This window comes from Oratosquilla oratoria, chromosome 3 (genome assembly GCF_046742065.1).
Source record: "Oratosquilla oratoria isolate Oo_2021 chromosome 3, ASM4674206v1, whole genome shotgun sequence".
NCBI lineage: Eukaryota > Metazoa > Arthropoda > Malacostraca > Stomatopoda > Squillidae > Oratosquilla > Oratosquilla oratoria.
The window spans coordinates 14,962,539-14,983,905 of NC_134779.1; the positions used below are offsets into that span (position 1 = coordinate 14,962,539).

The 21,367-nt window shown below is 40.2% G+C and overlaps 1 protein-coding gene across 9 annotated transcripts in view; it reads right to left on the minus strand.

Moving 5' to 3' along the window:
* Positions 1–21,367, minus strand: part of LOC143020671 (embryonic polarity protein dorsal-like) — a 75,431-nt gene that overhangs the window by 27,306 nt on the left and 26,758 nt on the right. For all 9 annotated transcript variants that reach the window (XR_012965914.1, XM_076177291.1, XM_076177306.1 and 6 more), the window contains exons 2-6: positions 17,180–17,264; positions 16,785–16,936; positions 8,581–8,706; positions 7,855–8,098; positions 6,426–6,569 (exon numbers count right to left, since the gene is read on the minus strand). Coding sequence is in view for 8 of the 9 variants with exons in the window: in XM_076177291.1 (XP_076033406.1) it covers positions 6,426–6,569; positions 7,855–8,098; positions 8,581–8,706; positions 16,785–16,936; positions 17,180–17,264 (751 nt within the window). In the remaining variant the exon portion in view is untranslated. The remainder of the gene's footprint in view (positions 1–6,425; positions 6,570–7,854; positions 8,099–8,580; positions 8,707–16,784; positions 16,937–17,179; positions 17,265–21,367) is intronic.

Genomic DNA, 21,367 nt, shown 5'->3' on the forward strand with positions numbered 1-21,367 from the left:
TTTGAACTGACTATAAAAAAAATGGAAAAAAAAAAAAATTGAATGAATTTTTTAGTTTAGCGCACTCTCCGTAGTTCAAACGATACTTGCGCATGACGCTGCATCTATTGTTTACATTGCACAAACGACAAACTGAACATGCCTTGCCTCATCCTCCTCCCCCTCCTCCTCCACCATCTCAATTTATGTTGCTTGAATTTAATTTATTTGAAATTAATGTTATTATTTTACAATGTTATGTGTATAATTAATGATTTAGGGGTGTTTTATAAGATACAGTAATAGAATTTACGGATGTATAGTACAGTAACAACTTACGTTCATTTTCAACTTACGTTCGGCCGTTCGGAATGTAACTAAAACGTAAGTTGAGGAGCGTCTGTATACTAAAAGAAATTTATAATGAGGGAGTGAATAAATATGTACCACAACAAACAAAGGAAAGAACATCCATAAAAAGCTGGTACAACAAAAAATGCAGTAAGGCTAAGGATAAATGAGACAAAGCTTGGAAGAAATGGAAAAAATACAAGAAAACAAACAAATGGCTAATGTACATCAAACTAATAAATGATTATGTAAAAATACGCAGAGATGAAAAGAGAAACTACAAAAAAATAAATAAAATAAATAATAATAATAATAGAAAAATGCAAGGAAGAACCCAAACTATTTTACAGGTATGTAAATGGCAAACTGAAGAATAAACAAGAAATAGAAAAGCTGCGCCAGGGTAAATACGAATATACAGAAGAACTGGAAATGGCTGAAATTATGAACCACTTCAAATCAGTATTCACAATAGAAAACTCACCTAACTGTGAGGAAATAGAGATATCCCCCTCAATGAAAGAAATAATTGTAACACAGAAGAAAATCAGCAACCAAATCAAAACCCTTGATGTCAGAAAATCACATGGTCCAGACGGAATAGCAAATCAGATACTGAAAGAAGCATGGAGGAATTAACAGATAAAATATACAATATAATTAAATTCTCACTTCAAGAAGGAAACGTGCCACAGGACTGGAAGAATGCAAATATTGTACCGGTTTTATAAGGGAGGAAACAAGGAAGATCCATCAAATTACAGACCAGTCTCCCTGACAAGCACAGTAACAAAAAATTTGTGAAAAGGTCATCAAAAATAGATGGGTTAAACATTTGGAAGAAAAAAAAACTATACTGAATCCAAATCAATTTGGATTCAGACAAGGAAGATCATGTACAACAAACTTGATCTGCTTCTACTTGAGATTAATAGATATAATACAATAGAGAGATGGTTGGGCAGACTGTGCCTTTCTGGACCTACAAAAGGAATTTGATGAGGTACCACACAAGAAACTAATAAGGAAAATTATAGGAATGGATGAAAGACTTCCTGACTGGGAGGAAAATGAGAGTAGTAATTAGAGATAAATTCTCAAATTGGGAAGAAATGAAAAGTGGTGTCCCACAGGGACACCACTTTTCAGTTCTAACAGTCCAACACTGTAAAATAGCAAGAGAAATAGAAGTTCTCAACAAAAAGATGAACAAAGCAGAAACAGCAATATTATTTAATTTCGTCTGTCAACAAGAAAATATTCTACCTGGATACACTAATACACTTTATGACAAGAGAACCAGGAACTCGGAGCTAACCTACAAGTTCAGAAAGGAACTCGCAGAATGCCAATTGCAAGAGAACCTGCAGCTCTTTCTGCAATTGAAAGAACAATTAGATAAGGTCCTAGCCACTTGGAAAGAAGCAAACGTACCCGTAAACTTATGGGAACTCGTCGAAAATGAACTACATCGTCTACAGCAACAACACCTCCAAGGCACAGAAGCTAGGAATGTGTCCAAACTCTTCCGACGTTATGGAGGCAACATAAAACTCCAGTCCAACATCGTAAAATAGCAAGAGATATAGAAATTCTCAACAAAAAGATGAACAATGCAGAAACAGCAATATTATTTAATCTCGTCTGTCAACAAGAAAATATTCTACCTGGATACACTAAAATTAAACTTTATGACAAGAGAACCAGGAACTCTGAGCTAACCTAAAAGTTCAGAAAGGAACTCGTACAATGCCAATTGCAAGAGAAACAGCAGCTCTTTCTGCAATTGAAAGAACAATTAGATAAGGTCCTAACCACTTGGAAAAAAGCAAATGTACCTGTAAACTTACGGGAACTCGTCAAAAATGAACTACATTGTCTACAGCAACAACACCTCCAAGGCGCAGAAGCTAGGAATGTGCCCAAACTCTTCCGACATTATGGAGGCAACATAAAACTCCCAAAACCTATCCAAGGATTCTACAACCTTGTCACCAACTTACAACTCACCAGATCAAGAAGAATTACTCAACATGGGACTCAACTAACACTACACTACCAAGCCAAGAAAACACCGAAAAAAATGGAAAATGAAGTACTCTTAGATGACATTAAAAAAATTTGAAAAACAAAAGAAAGTTACTGTTCCCACGGACCTCCAAGCAACACTCACTGCAGAAGCATCCAAAACCAGAGGCAATTTCCAAAGCCATTTAGTACATAAAAGACACATTCAAGCAGCCAAACAACTCCGCGAAAACGAGGTCATTGCCATCAGAAGAGCCATCAAAACTGCAGCCTTTGCCATTATCTCCAAACAAGAATACCTCACAAAAATGGACAACATTCTGGCTGACACTTCCAAGTTCGCCAAGATCACACGTAATCCCACGGAACAGATCAAAAGGAAAATCAACAGTGTAATAGATACCATCAATGCCTCATCATCTAGACTGCACTTTAACAAATTAACCGGGGACTACTCCCCTGGCCATGCTTTTGAAAACGTGAAAACACAGAAGCCCAACAACCCCATTTGTCCTATCATCTCCCAAACTCCCACAGCAACTTATTCAGTAACTAAAAGACTGAACAAAATTATCACCCCATACGTACCCATGGATTACGCTCTGATTTCAGCCCAAGAATTCCTAGAAATCCTAACAAATGCCCCTCCCGTAGAAAATCACGTTATAGCATCGCTGGACATTGAAAGTCTATTCACAAGCATCGATGTTGACAGAACAATACAATTCATCCTAGATAGTCTATCGATGTGACAACATACCAACACTGAACATCCCAGAAGCTTCCTTATGCACTCTTAGAAATCTGTACCAAAGAAGCCCCCTTCACATGTCCACACGGAAACATGTACAAACAAATCGATGGGAGTCGCCATGGGCAGCCCCTTTGGAGTTCTTTTTCCAATTTTTTTCATGGGAACCATAGAGAAGCTCGCACTCTCCACCAACCGACCATCCATTTATTGCCGCTATATAGATGACATTTTCGTTAGTCAGAGATATTCAAGAACTCCAAAGTCTCAGAGAACAACTCATAGAAGCTTCCTGCCTTAATTTTACGTTCAAAGAATCGAACAATGGCTGCTTACCCTTCCTCGATGTCATAACAAAAAGTACACCACATCAGTATATGTAAAACCCTGCAACAAAAACCTGTCTTAACGGTTAAAGTGAATGCCCTCAACGATACTTAACCTCCACTATCAACGCATACATACAACATGCCATATCACACTGCTCTACATGGAAAGATACACACACTGAACTGGAAAGACTTACCTAAGTCCTTATTAACAATGGATACAGCAACAAGTTAATCAACGAAGCAACACAATGAGCTATCAACAACTGGTATTCCAACAAACCCACCCCACAAAAACAAGAAAACATCAATATATATCACAGAAATTACATGTCATCAGAATACAAGACAGATGAAAAATTCATTAAAGACATAATTACAAAACATGTCAAGCCCACTGAACCAGAGGACAAAATATCACTGACCATATACTACAAGACCCAAAAGACGTCACGACTTTTACTGAGAAACCGCCCTCCCAAACCGACACGTCTTTACAAGAAACCCACGTCATTTACCAACACAACTGTACCACTGAGAACTGTGGATCTCAAACATTGTAATGACGAGGACAAAACTTACAGGACGATTAACTTGCCACCTACAACATGGAGCCATAAAGAATCACTATAACACTAAACATAATACTTCCCTCACTAACCAAAACTTAAAAGAAGGAACAGTAATAATAGACTGAGAGAGAGATTCCCGCAGATTAGCATTTATTGAAGAAATTTACATTGCAGAATTAAAACCAACCATGAACATAAGCAGCACAGACCTCCAGATTCTCCCAAACCTAAAAGTGCATGTGACCTCTCCTAGTGATCCATGATGGCCATGAAGCAGCCAATCAGGTAGACCGCTTTACACAACACAATCCAAGCAAACAGAAACAAAATAATATATAAACATCACACACATACACCCAAACAATTAACCTGAAGATGGTCTCCAGAGAAGACCGAAACATTGCAACCACATACGGACAGCTACTCAGCAAACTAACAGTCCAACACTGTAAACTAGCAAGAGAAATAGAAGTTCTCAAAATAAAGATAATGCAGAAACAGCAATATTATTTAATCTCGTCTGTCAACAAGAAAATATTCTACCTGGATACACTTATATATATATATATATATATATATATATATACTGATAAGTATTTTAGACAAATTATTTGGATGATGGACAACATAAACACAGGGGAAGGCTCGGAACCCTAAACACTCTAACGTTTCGTTCTGAAGAAGTTCTACGCGAACGAAACGTTAGAGTGTTTAGGGTTCCGAGCCTTCCCCTGTGTTTATGTTCTCCATCATCCAAATCATATATATACATATATATATATATATATATATATATATATATATAAATATATATATATATATATATATATATATATATATATGAGTCCCTCAAATAACGCGGGGGTTAGGTTCCTGAAATTACCGCGTATGACCAAATCCGTGTATGCTGACTTTCCATATTAAATACCGAGAACCGTATGTATGTGTACGTGTGTGTGTGTGTGTGTGTGCACGTGTATGTGGTGTATGTATGTGGCGTGTGTGCGTGTATGTGGTGTATGTATGTGGCGTTTGTGGCGTATGTGTTTGTGCGTATAAACGTGTGTGTATGTGGCGTATGTACACGTGTGTGTATGTGGTGTATGTACATGTGTGTGTATGTATATGTGTGTGTGGCATGTGTGTGTGTGTGCGTGCGTGCATGTGTCTGTGTTCACGTGTATAAATAAGCATGTACGTGCGTGTGTCTGTGTTCATATTTGTGTGTACACGCACGCACATTCACAACATACACTGGTTGTCTAGCATGTGTCTACGTGTGCGTGTCTACACGTGTGTAAGCGTGTATATGTCTGTTTTTGATCTCCCAAGCCACCACCGCCAGTTACAACAAGAACCATGCCAGACCCCCTGATATCCACCCTTCTGAATCCTCTCTCCCACGAAAGGACAGAGTCCACTTGGCCAGACTGCGGTGCGGTCACCACCCAGCACTTCTAAGCTACCAGAAGAGGCTGGATGACCTGTGAACAGCTGCCCAGGATGTAACACTTCACCCCATACCATACAACACATAATGGAAGACTGCATTATACACAATCATGCACGCAAACAACACAACATACGCTCTATAAAGGATTTGTGGGAAAACCCAGTTTCGGCTATGGCATTCCTTGGGGAGACGGGACTGCTCGGACAGACAGTCTAGGGAACGACAACAACAACAACAACAAGAACCTCATAAGAGAAATTAAGACACGACAAGCACAGTCATTATCAGACTTATTAGTTGTGTTCCAAATGAAAGAAACATTACACTTCAACAGGTTAGGGCAGTAAAAATTTCACGATAGCACGCCGCAGGTGGTGGAGGCGACAAGCTAAAGCTTGTTGGCTACCCCCCTACCACCCCCTCTCCTCCCTCCTGCATCAGTACCCGTAAGTTGACACGTAACCGCAGGCAGCCACCCACGGATAACCCCTCGCCCCACACCCTTGAGCAGTTCCCAGTGTACATTAATGACCGCGTTATATGTGGATCGACTGTATATGGTAAAATAGAAAGCAGTCACCACAAATGTTTGCGATGTTGCGCGAATTTTAAAATGGTTCTCTACATTTGAGATGGTTTCGAAATAAAATCTGCGTATGACTGAATCCGTGTTATTTGAATCCGCGTTATTTGAGGGACTCCTGTATATATATATATATATATATATATATATATATATATATATATACACACACACACACACAATAATAATAAAAACATTTTTCTCTATCACAAAAGGCCTCTTCCACTTCACAAAGAAGTGAGTCAGCCAAGGCAAGCACCAACCCCCAACCTTCCCACGTGCATTTGCTCCCCTCTCATTTTAACTCTTTGGCTGGCTACCTCGCTTTAAAGGGAGGAAGAAGTCTTTTGGTATATAAATACAATGATAATTTACTTACTTTTATCATATATGGGATCAGAAACTACGGCTTTGAGCGGTAAGGTGAATTTGCCCTTTTCAGAGCCTTCAAGGAACACTTGAAAGCATAATCTGAGGGCATTGAGGTCAATGCTTTGTGTCTGGTTGCGATGACCAAACCCAGCTGAAAGATAAAAAAAAAATTTTTTGTAAGGGTTAAACACAGTAACATCAATGCATTTCTTGATTATCACAATGATATCTGTGTAGATGAAATAATTGTGAAATAGTCTTAGGAACCAATGACATATTTGCATGTGGTTCCGAAAGATGGACTGTAAAGCTGCCCATTTTCAAAACCTGTCAACCCCCACACCTCAATCAGGAGGTGCAGCCCTGAGGGGCTGACACTTGGTCTCTGGACTGGTCCCAAGATCTATAGACTTTAGCCGTACTTCTCACATTTTTTTCACTGCTCTCATCCCTACAACATTCAGCCAGTGAAATGGAAACAGCCTCACACTGATACAACACAAACAATAAGCCAGTGATCCAACATTCTGACCTGGACCATGATTCCCAAATCAATGCAAACCACCCCAACTTACCTGACCTCCACCCAGAGGTGTGGCCCCTAAGAGGCCAGTACAGACGCTCCTCTACTTACGTTAATTCGTTTTACATTTTTTTTTATTTTATGTTTGAACTGACTGTAAAAAAAAAAAAAATTGTAAAATAAATATTTTTGAGTGAATTTTTTAGTTTAGCGCGCTCTCCGTAGTTCAAACGATACTTATGTATGACGCTGCGTCCATTGTTTACATGGCACAAACGACAGACTGAACGTGCCTTGCCTCCTCTTCCTCCTCCCTCTCCACCATCTCAATTTATGTTGCTTGAATTTAATTTATTTGAAATTAATGTTATTATTTTACAATGTTATGTGTATAACTAATGATTTAGGGGTGTTTTATAAGATACGGTAATAGAATTTACGGATGTATAGTACAGTAACAACTTATGTTCATTTTCAACTTACGTTCGGCTGTTCGGAACGTAACTAAAACGTAAGTTGAGGAGCGTCTGTATATACTTGGTCTCTGGAATAGGCCCCTCTTTCAGACATTTAACATGATCTTCATGGAAATGTGCTGGTCTTGAATTTATTTAGTTGTGGGTTTGAATTCTGCACTCCTCTCTGACTCCCAGGAGTAACTTATCTACCCCAACACTAAGCACATAGGGCAAAGGTGACAGCTTCAGCCGCAGCTTGTGCAGCATAGGCTCTTCACCTCCTTCACCAAATCCAAATGCTCTTTCAACTCTTACTTTCCCTCAATGCTACTTGTACTTTCTCTTCATCAATAGCCTTATCATTCTTCTATCCAATTAGTCATTCTCCAAAAATAAATAAAAATCCAGTGTCCATTTCCCCACAAAACTCCACTAAGCCTAGTTTGTTTACGTACTTTGAAAAGGGTCTACTCTGATTTCTTCCCGTACCCTCAAGGCATCTTCGACATCCTTTTTCTTGACACACTGAATGCCTAAATTGCTGAAGATGCACTGCATAGAGTCATTATTGATATTCATTGTGCAGACACCCTTCTTGCACCCCTCCTTCCCCACAAGATTGTGGGGATGGGGACGATAGGGAGGGTCCATAGTGACACATGATACTACCACTACAGCAGGCCCTTTATATCCATGAACCTATGGGAGAAAAACAAGATGTCATAATGGCATATGTACATAATAGGACATTGACTGCATTGGTTACATTCATGGGTGCATGCCTTGGTTGGCTACCTTCCTTAAGAGTTGAAAAGCAGCCTCTTGGTGTATAGTTACATACTTTCAGTACATAGGGATTCCTCCTCATTTCTGATAACTATCATCATTCTGAGGATGTACAGTATGGCATCTTTAACTAACACTTTTGCACAACTGATCAATCATATGTTGTTGAGACAATGAAAGGTCAGTTAAGACAATTGAAGTAAGGCTCAAGTCTTGATTCAAAGTTATATTACTGCTTTCAAATAAGAGTTCCTTGAGCAAAACTAGTCAGAATAAAATTGGAATTAAGACTTAGACCTTTTTTCATATTTCTTTATTTAATCTAGAGTATTACACAAATGCAGTCATTATTGGTGATTGCTCTTGAAAATGTGTAAAGCACAGGGCACACTGACCTGTATTGCCGGATAAGTTTTATTTTCTGCAGTGCTTCTGACACCAGGGATGGAGCCTGCAGATCTTCCTTCACAGATATATCGGAATCGTAATGCTTTTGCCTGTGGCTGCTCAATGATTTTGACCTGAGAAATATATCAAAGTTAATACATATACATTTTCATGGGGCACTGAAATCTATCTACAGGGTGTTCGGGATAAATTTGATAATATTTTTATCTGTCACTTCAGAACCATTAGAAGAATTTAATAATGGTAAAGTGCAACAGATAGCTGATTCTGGGTGTGAGAGCTAAAGAGCATGGATGACTGGAAAGCACCAGAATATTGGAAGACAGTGACCTACATCATGATGATTCACACAGGATAAAAAGATTCAGAAATCTTAGCTGCTGCTCAGTGCTCCTTGAATACTGTGAGGGCTGTGAGATGTGAGCTGGAGAATTGTGACAAGAGATGTGGAAGTCGTGTCTAGCAGGAAGGATCATAGCAGACGTTCTAACTGTCCACATAACGAAATTCACTGAGAAGCTGCAAGAAAAAAAAAAAAAAAAAAAAAGTGCAGCAAGATCCAGACAAGGCAATGTAGACCTCGGCAAGAGAGATGGGTGTCGGGAGTGGTGACTATGAAGGAAGCGATGAATGAAGATCTTTGCTACTCCTCATACTCACCACCAACGCCCAAGAGAACTACCTTACGAAAGCCAAAACACTCCTCGACAAGGTCAAACACCAAGTTGGGGCAGGTATGCTCTGGTTTTTCTTAGACGAGAAAAACTTTTGCCAGGACCAGTTGCACAATGCACAGAACAACAGGTGGCTAGCCTACAGTCTGCACGAAGTCTCACATTTCATGAAGACCAAGTTCCCTCAAACTGTTATGGTCTTTGAGTATGTTTCCAGTGAAGGCCACATCATGCTGCCCCACATCTTTGAAGAGGGACTCAGACTCACTTCAGATGGCTATATGGAGTTGCTGTCCACTCTTGTCAAGCACTGGGTGGAGAGGGTGGCTGTGGTTTTGAATTCTACACTCCTCTCTGACTCCCAGCAGCAGAACTCAGCTCCATGTCACGCCTCCAGGAAAACCCAGAAGTGGCTGTCTGAGAATTTCTACGACTTCACCAGTCCCAACATCTGGCGCCCCAACTTGCCTGATTGCAAACCCATGGACTATTATGTGTGAAGCGCAGTTGAAAAAGACACCAATCATACCGCCTGCAACACCAAGGGCAAGCTGATTGCCAGGATCACACTGGTGTTCAAGTGTCTCTTGAAAAACGGTGTGAAGGCCGTATGTTGCAGGTTCAGGTCCTGCCTGGAGGCCGTGGTGGAGGCTCAGGCTGGCTTCTTTGAGTGACCTGTATTTGGCAAAAAGATCCTCTAAGAGATGCACTTTGAATTTTGAGAATACATCAATTTTTGGCCAAGATATGATGTTTTTCTCTCCTTTCCAAAAGTGTCAGATTTATTCCGAACATCCTGTATATGCCAAAGGGTTCTTCCCCCTTATATGGGAGAAAGCCAACCAAGGCATGCAACTACCCCAATTCATCCTGCTCCCATCTGTAACCAAATTGTTTCCCTTTTATCTTAGCTCTCTGTGCATAAATGATAATACTTATATTCTCTCAAAAGCCCCATCTGCCAGCTCCTTTCCATCCCCACTCTCCTCATTTCTCATTGTACCCTTAACCCCTTCCATACGGTGATGCCTACGTAGGCGTCATAAGGAGCAAGTGGGTACGCGAGGATGCCGACATCGGCGTCTTGATTATATTTATTGTAGTCGTACCTGCGTGATCCCCACTCTGTAAACTGGCTTCATCATATTTTCTATGCTTATAAAAATTCACGGATGAAAGAGAACGTGCGATAGAGCAATTACTTTATTTTTTATAATGCGAGTATTATGACACAACATCACACGTCTGGCAGCTAATGCTGCCAGACGTGTGATGTGGCCCGTATTGAAGGGGTTAAAATTCCCACCATACTTTGCAAACACATTTCAATCACATTTAAGTTTCTCCTCTCTGCCTCCCTAAATTCCAAGTCTCCGCTCCATAAAGTGCTGTTGGCACAATCACCCCTTCATATAATCTTCTCTTTGCATTCATACCCCAGATACCTATTTCTTATGACAATGAAATACCTGTAATGATTGTTATCTTGTTTCAGATGGATGTGGAATGAGGGTGGACCAGGTGACTCTGCCAAACCCTTTTAATAAGGAGGATGGTCTTTTGGTCTGTATGTGATGATGATGATATGGTTTAACATCACAAACTCTCTCCTATCAGAAGGCTAGGACGGTGCCCCTCACGAAGGACTTTGTAGCGTGGAATTTAATGAACCATACCCTTGGTTCAATGTCTGTATGTATATTTGTAAATGCTGATACAATGATACATGTTGGCTCGTAGGAGCCTAAAACAAATGCCACTCTCTAATGGGTCAACTATTGTTCACAATTTCCAAGCTACTCGCAATTCCTGTCTACTCATCATAGACAATTAATCATATGATTAGGAATCTCAGTGGAACAGCTCAATCACAAATGGGACCCACATGATATACTATCCATGATCATCCAACTACATACCACTCACTGTCATCCCAAATGGTGTACTAAAAATATTCTTATCCCAATATTCCAAATGGTGCCTCTCTACTAAATGAAACATATGCCAGAACTAAACTGAGCCAGAATAAAGTCAATGATGGCCATAAAATTACATACATATACCATGGGCTTAGTCCTCCTTACATGGGAGGTAGCTAAAAAACAAAGACATAAAATCCACTCCTTTCCATGCATCACAGCATCATCCATACACAACCATTCTCCATTCACTCCTATCTTATCTCCTCCCTTCTTTCCTCAACAGACATTCCTCTCTTTCCCAATGCCCCTTTTACCCCATCCATCCATCTCATCTCTGGTCGCCCCCTCATATTCACTCCTTCCACACCTCTTTTACTAATCTTTCTTCACTCATTCTTTTCATGTGTTATCCCAGTACTCTTTCATCAACCTTATCTCCCAACTCCCTTTCCACCCCCACTCTCCTCACCTCCTCGTTTCTCACTCTATCCAACCTAGTAACCCTTACTATACTTCTCAGGCATTTCATCACTGAAGATATGTCCCCTGACAAACATATAAACAAAATTGTTGGCAAAACCTATAACTTGCTAAGATCAATAAAAGTGGCTTTTACTTACTTGGATGAAGAAATGGTAAAGAAAATACTAGTCACACTGATAAGGCCTAAACTGGAGTATGCAGCAGTACTATGGTCACCCAGTACAAAAAAGAATATAAGGAAGATTAAGAGAATCCAGAGAGCAACTATGAAGATGGCCCCAACACTATCAAAACTGTCATATGAAGAAAGATGGTGAAAACTAGAACTACAGACTCTGAAACAAAGAAGAGAAAGAGATGATTTATTGACCATCTACACAATTATGAGAGGTGTAGAAATCCTTGATAGAGATGACTTACTAAACTGGGATAAGAGAAACACAAGAGGACATGGAAGGAAACTCAAAAAGAAGAGAGAGAGAGAGAGAGAGAGAGAGAGAGAGAGTGTGAGAGTGAGAGTGTGAGAGAGAGAGTGTGAGAGAGAGAGTGTGAGAGAGAGTGTGAGAGTGTGTGTCTGTGTGTGTGTGTGTGTGTCTGTGTGTGTGTCTGTGTCTGTGTGTGTCTGTGTCTGTGTGTGTGTGTGTGTGTCTGTGTGTGTGTCTGTGTCTGTGTGTGTGTGCGTGTGTCTGTGTGTGTGTGTGTGTGTGTGTCTGTGTGTGTGTGTGTGTGTGTGTCTGTGTGTGTGTGTGTGTCTGTGTGTGTGTGTGTGTGTGTGTGTGTGTGTGTGTGTGTGTGTGTGTGTGTGTGTGTGTGTGTGTGTGTGTGTGTGTGTGTGTGTGGTGGATGTATGGAACATACTGGACGAAACAATGGCGTGTGCAATAACAATATAAGAATTTAAGAGCATATTGGATATGGTGAGATACAGAGACAGGACACTACAAGCATAGCTCCCTTTCCTGTAAGATACAACTTGGTAAATACATTCAAACTCCTCCTCTCTTATGTTCCATGTTTCTGCCTCATACAGTGCTGTTGGCACAATCACTCCATCATACAATCTCCTCTCAGCATCCATTCCCAAATGTCTATTTCTCATTACTTTTTTAATCCCCCAAAACATTTACTTGCTTCTCTCAATCTACATCCTACCTCCACTACTCCCTTTCCCACTACATTCACACCCAAGTATCTAAAGCTATCCACTTCTTCCAGTCTTTCTCCCTTAATAGTCACTTTCAATTTGCTGCTACATTCTCCCCTTGTATACCTCATCACCTTTTACCCACATTTATCTTTAGCTTCCTTCTTTCACACACCTTCCCAAATTCCGTCACTAACTTCTTTAATCCCTCCTCTGATCCTGCCACAAGTGCAGTATTGCCAGCAAACAACAACTGACTTATCTCCCGTTTTTCTCAATTTTCTTTAACCATCTCTAATATCCTTGCGTTTACCTCTCACACCACCCCATCCATGTATAAATTCAACGGCCAAAATGACATAACACATCCCTGGTGAAGTCCCACCTTTACCTCAAACCACTCTCTCTCCATTTCTAATTCTAGCACAGGCTCTATTATTCTAATAAATCTTGACTGCTCTTAAAAGCTTTCCTCCTATCCCATATATCTGCAATACCTTCCACAGTGCCTTCCTGTCTACCCTATCATAACCTTTTTCCAAATCCATTAAGACCCAAAAAACATCCTTAACTTTTCCTATAGCTTTCTCACATATCTGTCTTACCACAAAAATCTGATCCACACAACACCTACATACATACATATACCAAAGGATTTTTCCCCCTTACACAGGGGGTAACCAAAAAGAAAAAGGCATAGAAATCACTCCCACTCATTTCATTTCCCATATATTCCACTCCCCTCCACCCTCCTATCTTGGCACCTCCTGGATGACGGGTCATCCCTGCATCCTGTCCACTGCCCTGGGTAAGAAGCAGTGTCGCAAGAAAGTAAACACAACACCTACCTGGCCTAAACCCACACTGTTCCTCACCAATTACTCCCTCTGTTCCTCTCCTAATCCTTTCAATCAAAACCCTCCCATAAGCCTTCCCAACTACATTCAACAAACTTATCCCTCTGAAACTACTACACACACTTGTTGTCTTTTCCCTTGTAGTGGAATTATACAGGCACTCCTCCAGCACTCTACCCTCTTTTAGACAAACACTAAACAATCTCACTAGCAAGTCCACCATAACTGTACCTTCCTTTTTCAGATACTCCGCATGACACCCATCTAACCCAGGTGCCTTACCTGCTCTCATCATTTTAATAATTGCTTTCACTTATCTTTCCTTATTTTTCCTCCATTTTCCTCATTCATCCTGTTATTTTCTTAGCACTTCCCACTACAACTACCTTTAACTCACTATCCTCCTTCACATTTAGCAACTCCTAAAATAATCTACCCATCTTTCTCTTACTACTATCTCTTCCATTATCTCTCCATCTGCATCTTTTACCTCTTTTTCTCTACTTGATTCTCCTCTTCCTCTTTATTTTTTTCCACAATGTTTTTATTACTTTCACAAATTTCTGTTATACTCTTACCCAATTTCAAATCTGCTCTCCTCTTTTCCTCCTTTATCTTATGCCTTACTTCTCTTTTTTCTTTGTACCTCTCATATAATTCTCTCATCCTATTTTGTAACCAATCTGTGAATGCTTGTTTCCTCTTCTACAACCACTCACTACCCTTCTACCACAAATAGCAAATACAGTGTTTAAGAAGAAAGTAAAATATAAGTACAAATGGGAGAGGGTGGTGGATGGAAGGGTGGTAAATAGGGCTTTAATGAACTGTATAGTGATAACCAGGAGAAGAGTAGGAAGATTTCTGGATGCACATGTTCTAAGGGGCGAGAGTGGAGGAATATCAGATCACTTGTTGGTGGAAGGTAAGTTGAGAGTGGAGGATAGATGGAGAACAAGGAAAAAAGACAAAAGGCAGGGAGGTGCTTAGAGTAAACCCCTTAAATGAGAAAGAAAAGGAGTACAAGAAGCTGAGAGAAGAGTGGGAGGGAGTGAATGGGGATGGTTCAAGGAGGGAGTCACAAAGTGTGCAAAGTTGGTGTGTGGAACAAGGAGGACAGGAGAAAATAGAAAGGGTAGTGAGTGGTGGGATGATGAAGCAAAGAAGGTTGTAGAAGAGAAGAGGCAAGCAATAACATTAACGGGAGTGCCTGTATAGCTCCACTTTACAAGGGAAAAGGGGACAAGTGTGAGTGTAGTAGTTTCAGATGGATCAGTTAGTTGAGTGTATTTGGGAAGGCTTATGGGAGGGTTTTGATTGAGAGGATTAGGAGAGGAAAAGAAGGAATAACTGGTGAGGAACAGTGTGAATTTAGGACAGGCAGGGGTTGCATGGATCAGATTTTTGTGGTAAGGCAGATATGTGAGAAAGCTTTAGGAAAAGGTAAGGATGTTTTTTGGGTCTTATGGATTTGGAAAAGGATTGTAACAGGGAAGACAGGAAGGCACTATTGGAGGTATTGCAAATATATGGGATAGGAGGAAAACTGTTAAGAGCTGTCAAGAGTTTTACAAGAGTGGTAGAGCCTGTGATAGAATCAGAAATGGGGAGAGAGTGGTTGTTGTTGTCGTTCCCTAGACTGTCTGTCCGAGCAGTCCCGTCTCCCCAAGGAATGCTACAGCCGAAACTGGGTTTTCCCACAAATCCTTTATAGAGCGTATGTTGTGTTGTTTGCGTGCATGATTGTGTATAATGCAGTCTTCCATTATGTGTTGTATGGTATGGGGTGAAGTGTTACATCCTGGGCAGCTGATCACAACGCGGTCATCCAGCCTATTCTGGTAGCTTAGAAGTGCTGGGTGGTGACCGCATCGCAGTCTGGCCAAGTGGACTCTGTCCTTTCGTGGGAGAGAGGATTCAGAAGGGTGGATATCAGGGGGTCTGGCATGCAGCAGTGTGTTGTCTTTCAGTGTGTTAATGGAGCGGTGAATGATATGATTATGAATATGTTTCCGGAGGCTGGTATTTGGTGGTTGTGGAGGAAGAGAAGAGAGTATCTGTGTGTGATAAAGGTCTTTGGGTGTTGTTTTAATGTTTCTTGGTGTGTGTGGGTGTTCTGCTATGTAGTGTAGCGGGTGTAATGTGTTTGTGGTGGCTGCGGCAAGTGTTTGTGTGCCTCTCATGTCGAGGTGGTCCTTGACTTTGAGGACTTTGAGTGGTTTGAGGTAATGGTGGGACTTCGCCAGGGATGTGTTATGTCGCCTTGCCTGTTCAATTCATACATGGGTGGTGGTGTGAGAGGTAAACACAAGGGTGGGCTGGGGATTGGAGATGGTTACAGAAAATGGAGAAAAATGGGAGATAAGCTAGTTGTTATTTACTGAAAACACTGCTCTTGTGGCAGGGTCAGAGGAGAGATTAAGGTAGTGATGGAGTTTGGGAAGGTGTGCGAAAGAAGGAAGATGAAGATAAATGTGGGTAAAAGTAAGGTGATGAGATGTACAAGGGGAGAGGATAGCAGCAAATTGGAAGTGAGTATTGACCACTTCAGTACGATGACACCTAGTCATCACAAGGCACGAGTGAGTACATGATGACACTGGCATCAGCATCTTGATTACATATTTTTTTGTAGTTATACATGAGTTATACATGAGTTACAGCAGCCTTGCTGTGGATGTACTGTGTCTTGCTACACTGTTTCTGACCCAAGGCAGTGGGTGAGATGCAAGGATGACCCATCATCCAGGAGGAGCCAAGAGAGAGTGAGGGGGTTGAACAGAAATGGAGTATGTAAGGATGGAATGGGTGGGAGTGAATCTTATGCCTTTTTATTTTGGCTACCTTTTTGGTAAGGGGAAAATAGCCATTGGTATATGTATGTAAAATAAGCCTCCTTTATTTCAAGAGAAACACCTAAGGGAATAAAATCAGGCATTAGCCAAAATTTTTTTTTTATAAAAATGGGATTGAAAAAGAGAGCATAATATCTTCCCTCCATAAGAACTTGTAAAAATGGGATTGAAAAAGAGAGCATAATATCTTCCCTCCATTCTCCCTGTGCTAGTTCCTCAAGAGAGAAAACCCCCCAACAATGAGTCTTAAACTTACATAAGCTCTGCGTTTCATTTCCACTTCTGGGTCTGACCTGGATAGACCAGAAAGTGTAGATATAGCCTCGCTTGGGGCTCCTCCCCCATGAACACCTTCATAAATAGACATGGTTGACTCATACTCAGGATCATCATGTCCAATGATGTCAACTGCAAGTAAACAATCATTCTTTTACTTCATGGCTGAACAAATTCTGTGCACATCACCTGTATGGCTTCAATTAAACAAAAATATTTAACTAGATTTTTAAGACAATAAACCACTGTCTGATATTTTATTTATATGAACTTTAGCAATCTCCAAGAAAAGGTTAACAAGGAATCGATAAAAATATATATATATATTTAAACACTAAATTTTCTTTAACAAAACCATTTCTATTCAGTACTTACTGACATCACTAATGTTCAATCCAACTTGGATTGGTGCAGTAGGCGCAGCAACAAAAATCGGATCTGCCATTGCCTTTTGGAGTGCCTGAAAACAAAATTCCTCATTTATATAATGAATTTTATAAATATATTTAACAACCTAGGTGTGTTGAATGGAATAGCTTGTTATAGCAGCATCAAATTTCTTTGAGCTTACAAATATTTAGAAATTTGTATATACTTCTTGAGGGCAACAACACAAGGTACCTGTAACATGGACATCAAAGAGAATCAATTTTCAAATCTCATCACTTCCACCTGGAAGTACTGTCCTGATTCTGTTCTCTCTCTCTCTCAGTATTGGTGAGATCAAATACTTTATACAATTTTTTTTTTTTTACAGGATTATTTTAACATTTTTTCTGTGTCTTGCTACATTGCTTTTGACCCGGGTGGTGCGAAGGAGATAGGGATGACCTTTTATCCACAAGGAACTAAGATGACGGAAATAAGTGTGGTGGATGGGAGTGGGTGCTTGCCTTTGATTTGGCTATCTCCCTTATAAGGGCTAGGAAGCCCTTGGTACATAGATTTTCACCCAAACACACACGTTGAACTGACAGCGAAGACTGGAAAAGAGCAAATCAAGTACCAATATATAAAGGGGGAAACAAGGAAGACCATACTAACTATAGACCGGTCTCTCTTACAAGTATGGTAGCTAAAATTTGTGAAAGAATTATCAAAAGTAGATGGGTAAAGCATTTGGAAAAAAACAACGTACTAAATCCAAGGCAGTTTGGATTAAGACAAGGACGATCATGCATCACAAATTTGATGTGTTTCTATTCAAGACTTTTGATAAGGTGTTGATAAGAAGTTGCTAAAGAAATTAGAAACTGCAGGAGGAATACAGGGCAAACTGCTGAAGTGGATGACAGACTTCTTGCATGAAAGAAAAATGAGTGGTGATAAGAGACAAACATTTTAATTGGGATGAAGTGATTAGTAGAGTTCCACAAGGAACAGTTCTGGCCCCAATAATGTTTGCTATATATATTAATGATATGGATAAAGGAATTGAAAGTTATACAAGCTTCTTTGCGGACAATGCAAAATTGTTGAAAAAAAGTGAACACTTTATAAGATTGTGAGTCGCTGCAGAGTGATCTTTTTATTTATTATTATTATTATAGGTTTATTCAACAATATTAAATACAATTAGACATACATATATACATTTTTTTTTACAAAATTGGTAGTTGAAAAGGGAGAGCGAGAAGCAAAGCTTATGGGGAGTTGCTCTCCCTTAAGGAAAAAATTATTTTCATTTATTTATTTTTGTTACATGGTAGTATGGTACATACACATCTATACACATATATACACGATTGTAGGACAACTCGTCCACGGACACCCCACCCACGGACAACCCGTCCACAAAACCGCAAAGCAGGACAACCCGTCCACAGACATCACCATGGGTGGTCAACTCGTCCACGGACAAGATTTCAAAAAAACTTTTAGACAATTATTTTATTACCTTTTTTTAATGATATTTCATGTTATTTCATTAAAATTTGCTTTAGATGATATATTCTGGTAGTATGGGAATGGAGTAGGAAGTGGGAGAGAGAATTCAATATTAAGAAGTGTATCATAATGGAATTTGGAAGAAGCAAAAAAAGAATAGTGGGATCATATAAATTGGGAGAGGAAGAAATTAAAAAAGTAGAAAATGAGAAGGACCTGGGAATCATTATTGTGAATAATATGTCCCCTGAGAAATGTATAAACAAAATTTTTGGAGAAATTTACACTATAATAAGAACAATCAAAGTGGCATTTATATACCTGGATGAAGAAATGGTGAAGAAAATACTAGTCACTTTGATAAGACCAAGGTTGGAGTATGCAGTGACGACGTGGTCACCAAGTAAAAAAAGTATAACAAAACTTGAGAGAATACAAAGAGCAATTACGAAATTGGCACCAACACTCTCAGAACTATCATATGAAGAGAGCCTAGCAAAACTTGAGCTACAGACATTAGAGCAAAGAAGAGAGACCTCATAACTATAGGATCATGAAAGGCATAGAAATTATTGATAGAGAGGATCTAATAAAATGGGATAGTTACAGTAGAGATACAAGAGGACACAGAAAGAAAATCAAGAAAGACAATTATAGAAGATACCTGAAAAAGAACAGCTTTTCACACAGGGTAATAGACGTTTGGAACAATTTAGATGAAAATGTGGTGTGTGCAAAAACGATACACGAATTTAAAAACAGTCTAGATAAAATGAGATATGAAGACGGGATACCACTAGCATAGCTCCCCTTCCTGTAAAATACAACAACGTAAATACACAAAAAAATTTATACACAAAATAGCTATGATTTTTTTTTTAAATTTAACTTTCCTCTAATAATTTTCTTTAAATCATCATAAGAATGTAATTAAAATTCTAACAAAGCAGACCCAATTCAAGAAAACACTGGTAAACTCAAATCAGATGAGAACTACAATGATTTAATGCCACAAATAAATTCTTTGGTCTCCCCAACATGACTGCTTTCTTATTTCTGGTGGGAAATATGTACATACAAACATATACCAAGGCTTTTTCCCCTTACAAGGGAGGTAGCCAAAAAGGAAAAGGCATAAAATCATTCCCACCCATTCCATCCCTGAATACACTCCACACTCCTCCACCCTCCCTCTTATCTTAGCACCTCCCAGATGATGGGCCATCCCTGCACCTTGTCCATTGCCCTGGGTCAGAAGCAGTGTCGCAAGACACAACACATCCACAGCAAGGCCGCCTCATTAAATCGGCGACCCCCCCCCTCTCCATCCCCCCATGCATAAAAGGAGATGACGGGGAGAAATCCCTTTGGGCTGTGTCAAATTTTGCTCACACATACTACCTCACCCCCCCATCCCCCCACCCATTCCACCTCATGCATCACAAACTCATCCATATACAACCATTCTCCATTCACCCCTGTCTTCCGCCCTCTCCCGTCCTTCACCTCATCCTAGGACGTCCCCTCATGTTCACTCCCTCCACATCTGCCTTCCATACCTCTTTTACTAGTCTTTCTTCATTCATTCTTTCCATGTGTCCAAACCATCCTAATACTCTTTCATCAACCCTATCTCCCAACTCCCTTTCCACCCCTATTCTCCTCCTCACCTCCTCATTTCTCACTCTATCTAGCCTAGTAACCTCTATCATACTTCTCAGACACCTCACCTCAAACACATTCAAACTCCTTCTCTCTTCCTCTCTTGTTCCATGTTTCTGCCCCATACAGTGCTGTTGGCACAATCACTCCTTCATACAGTCTCCTCTTAGCATCCATTCCCAAATGTCTATTCCTCATTACACTCTTCAATCCACCAAGACATTTACTCGCTTCTCTCAATCTACATTCTACCTCCACCTTCACTCCACCTTTTCCTGCCACATTTGCACCCAAGTATCTAAAACTATCCACTTCCTCCAGTCGCTCTCCCTTAATGCTCACTTCCAGTCTACTGCCACTTTCACCCCTTGTACATCTCATCACCTTACTTTTACCCACATTTATCTTTAGCTTTCTTCTATCACATACTCTCCCAAACTCTGTCACCAACTTCCTCAATCCCTCCTCCGATCCTGCCACAAGTGCAGTGTCATCCGCAAACAACAGCAGGCTCACCTCCCACTTTTCTCTATTTTCTTTAACCATCTCCAATCCCTGATCCACTACCCTTGCATTTACCTCTCGCACTACCCCATCCATGTATAAGTTGAACAGCCAGGGCGACATAATGCATCCTTGACGAAGTCCCACCTTTACCTCAAACCACACACTCTCTCCATTTCTAATCCTGACACAAGCTCTACTACTCTCATAAAAACTCTTGACAGCTCCTAGAAGCTTTCCTCCTATCCCATATATCTGCATAACCTCCCACAGTGCCTTTCTGTCTACCCTATCGTAAGCCTTTTCCAGATCCATAAAAGCCCAAAAAACATCCTTCCCCTTTCCTATAGCTTTCTCACATATTTGTCTTACCACAAAGATCTGATCTACACAACCTCTACCCGTTGTAAGGGGTGTCCTGGCCTGTCCCACAACATTTGACCTCCAAGGCCTCCCAAGGGAGTCACTTGTAGGACCAGCCATATGATTCATATGCTGCCCAGCCACACA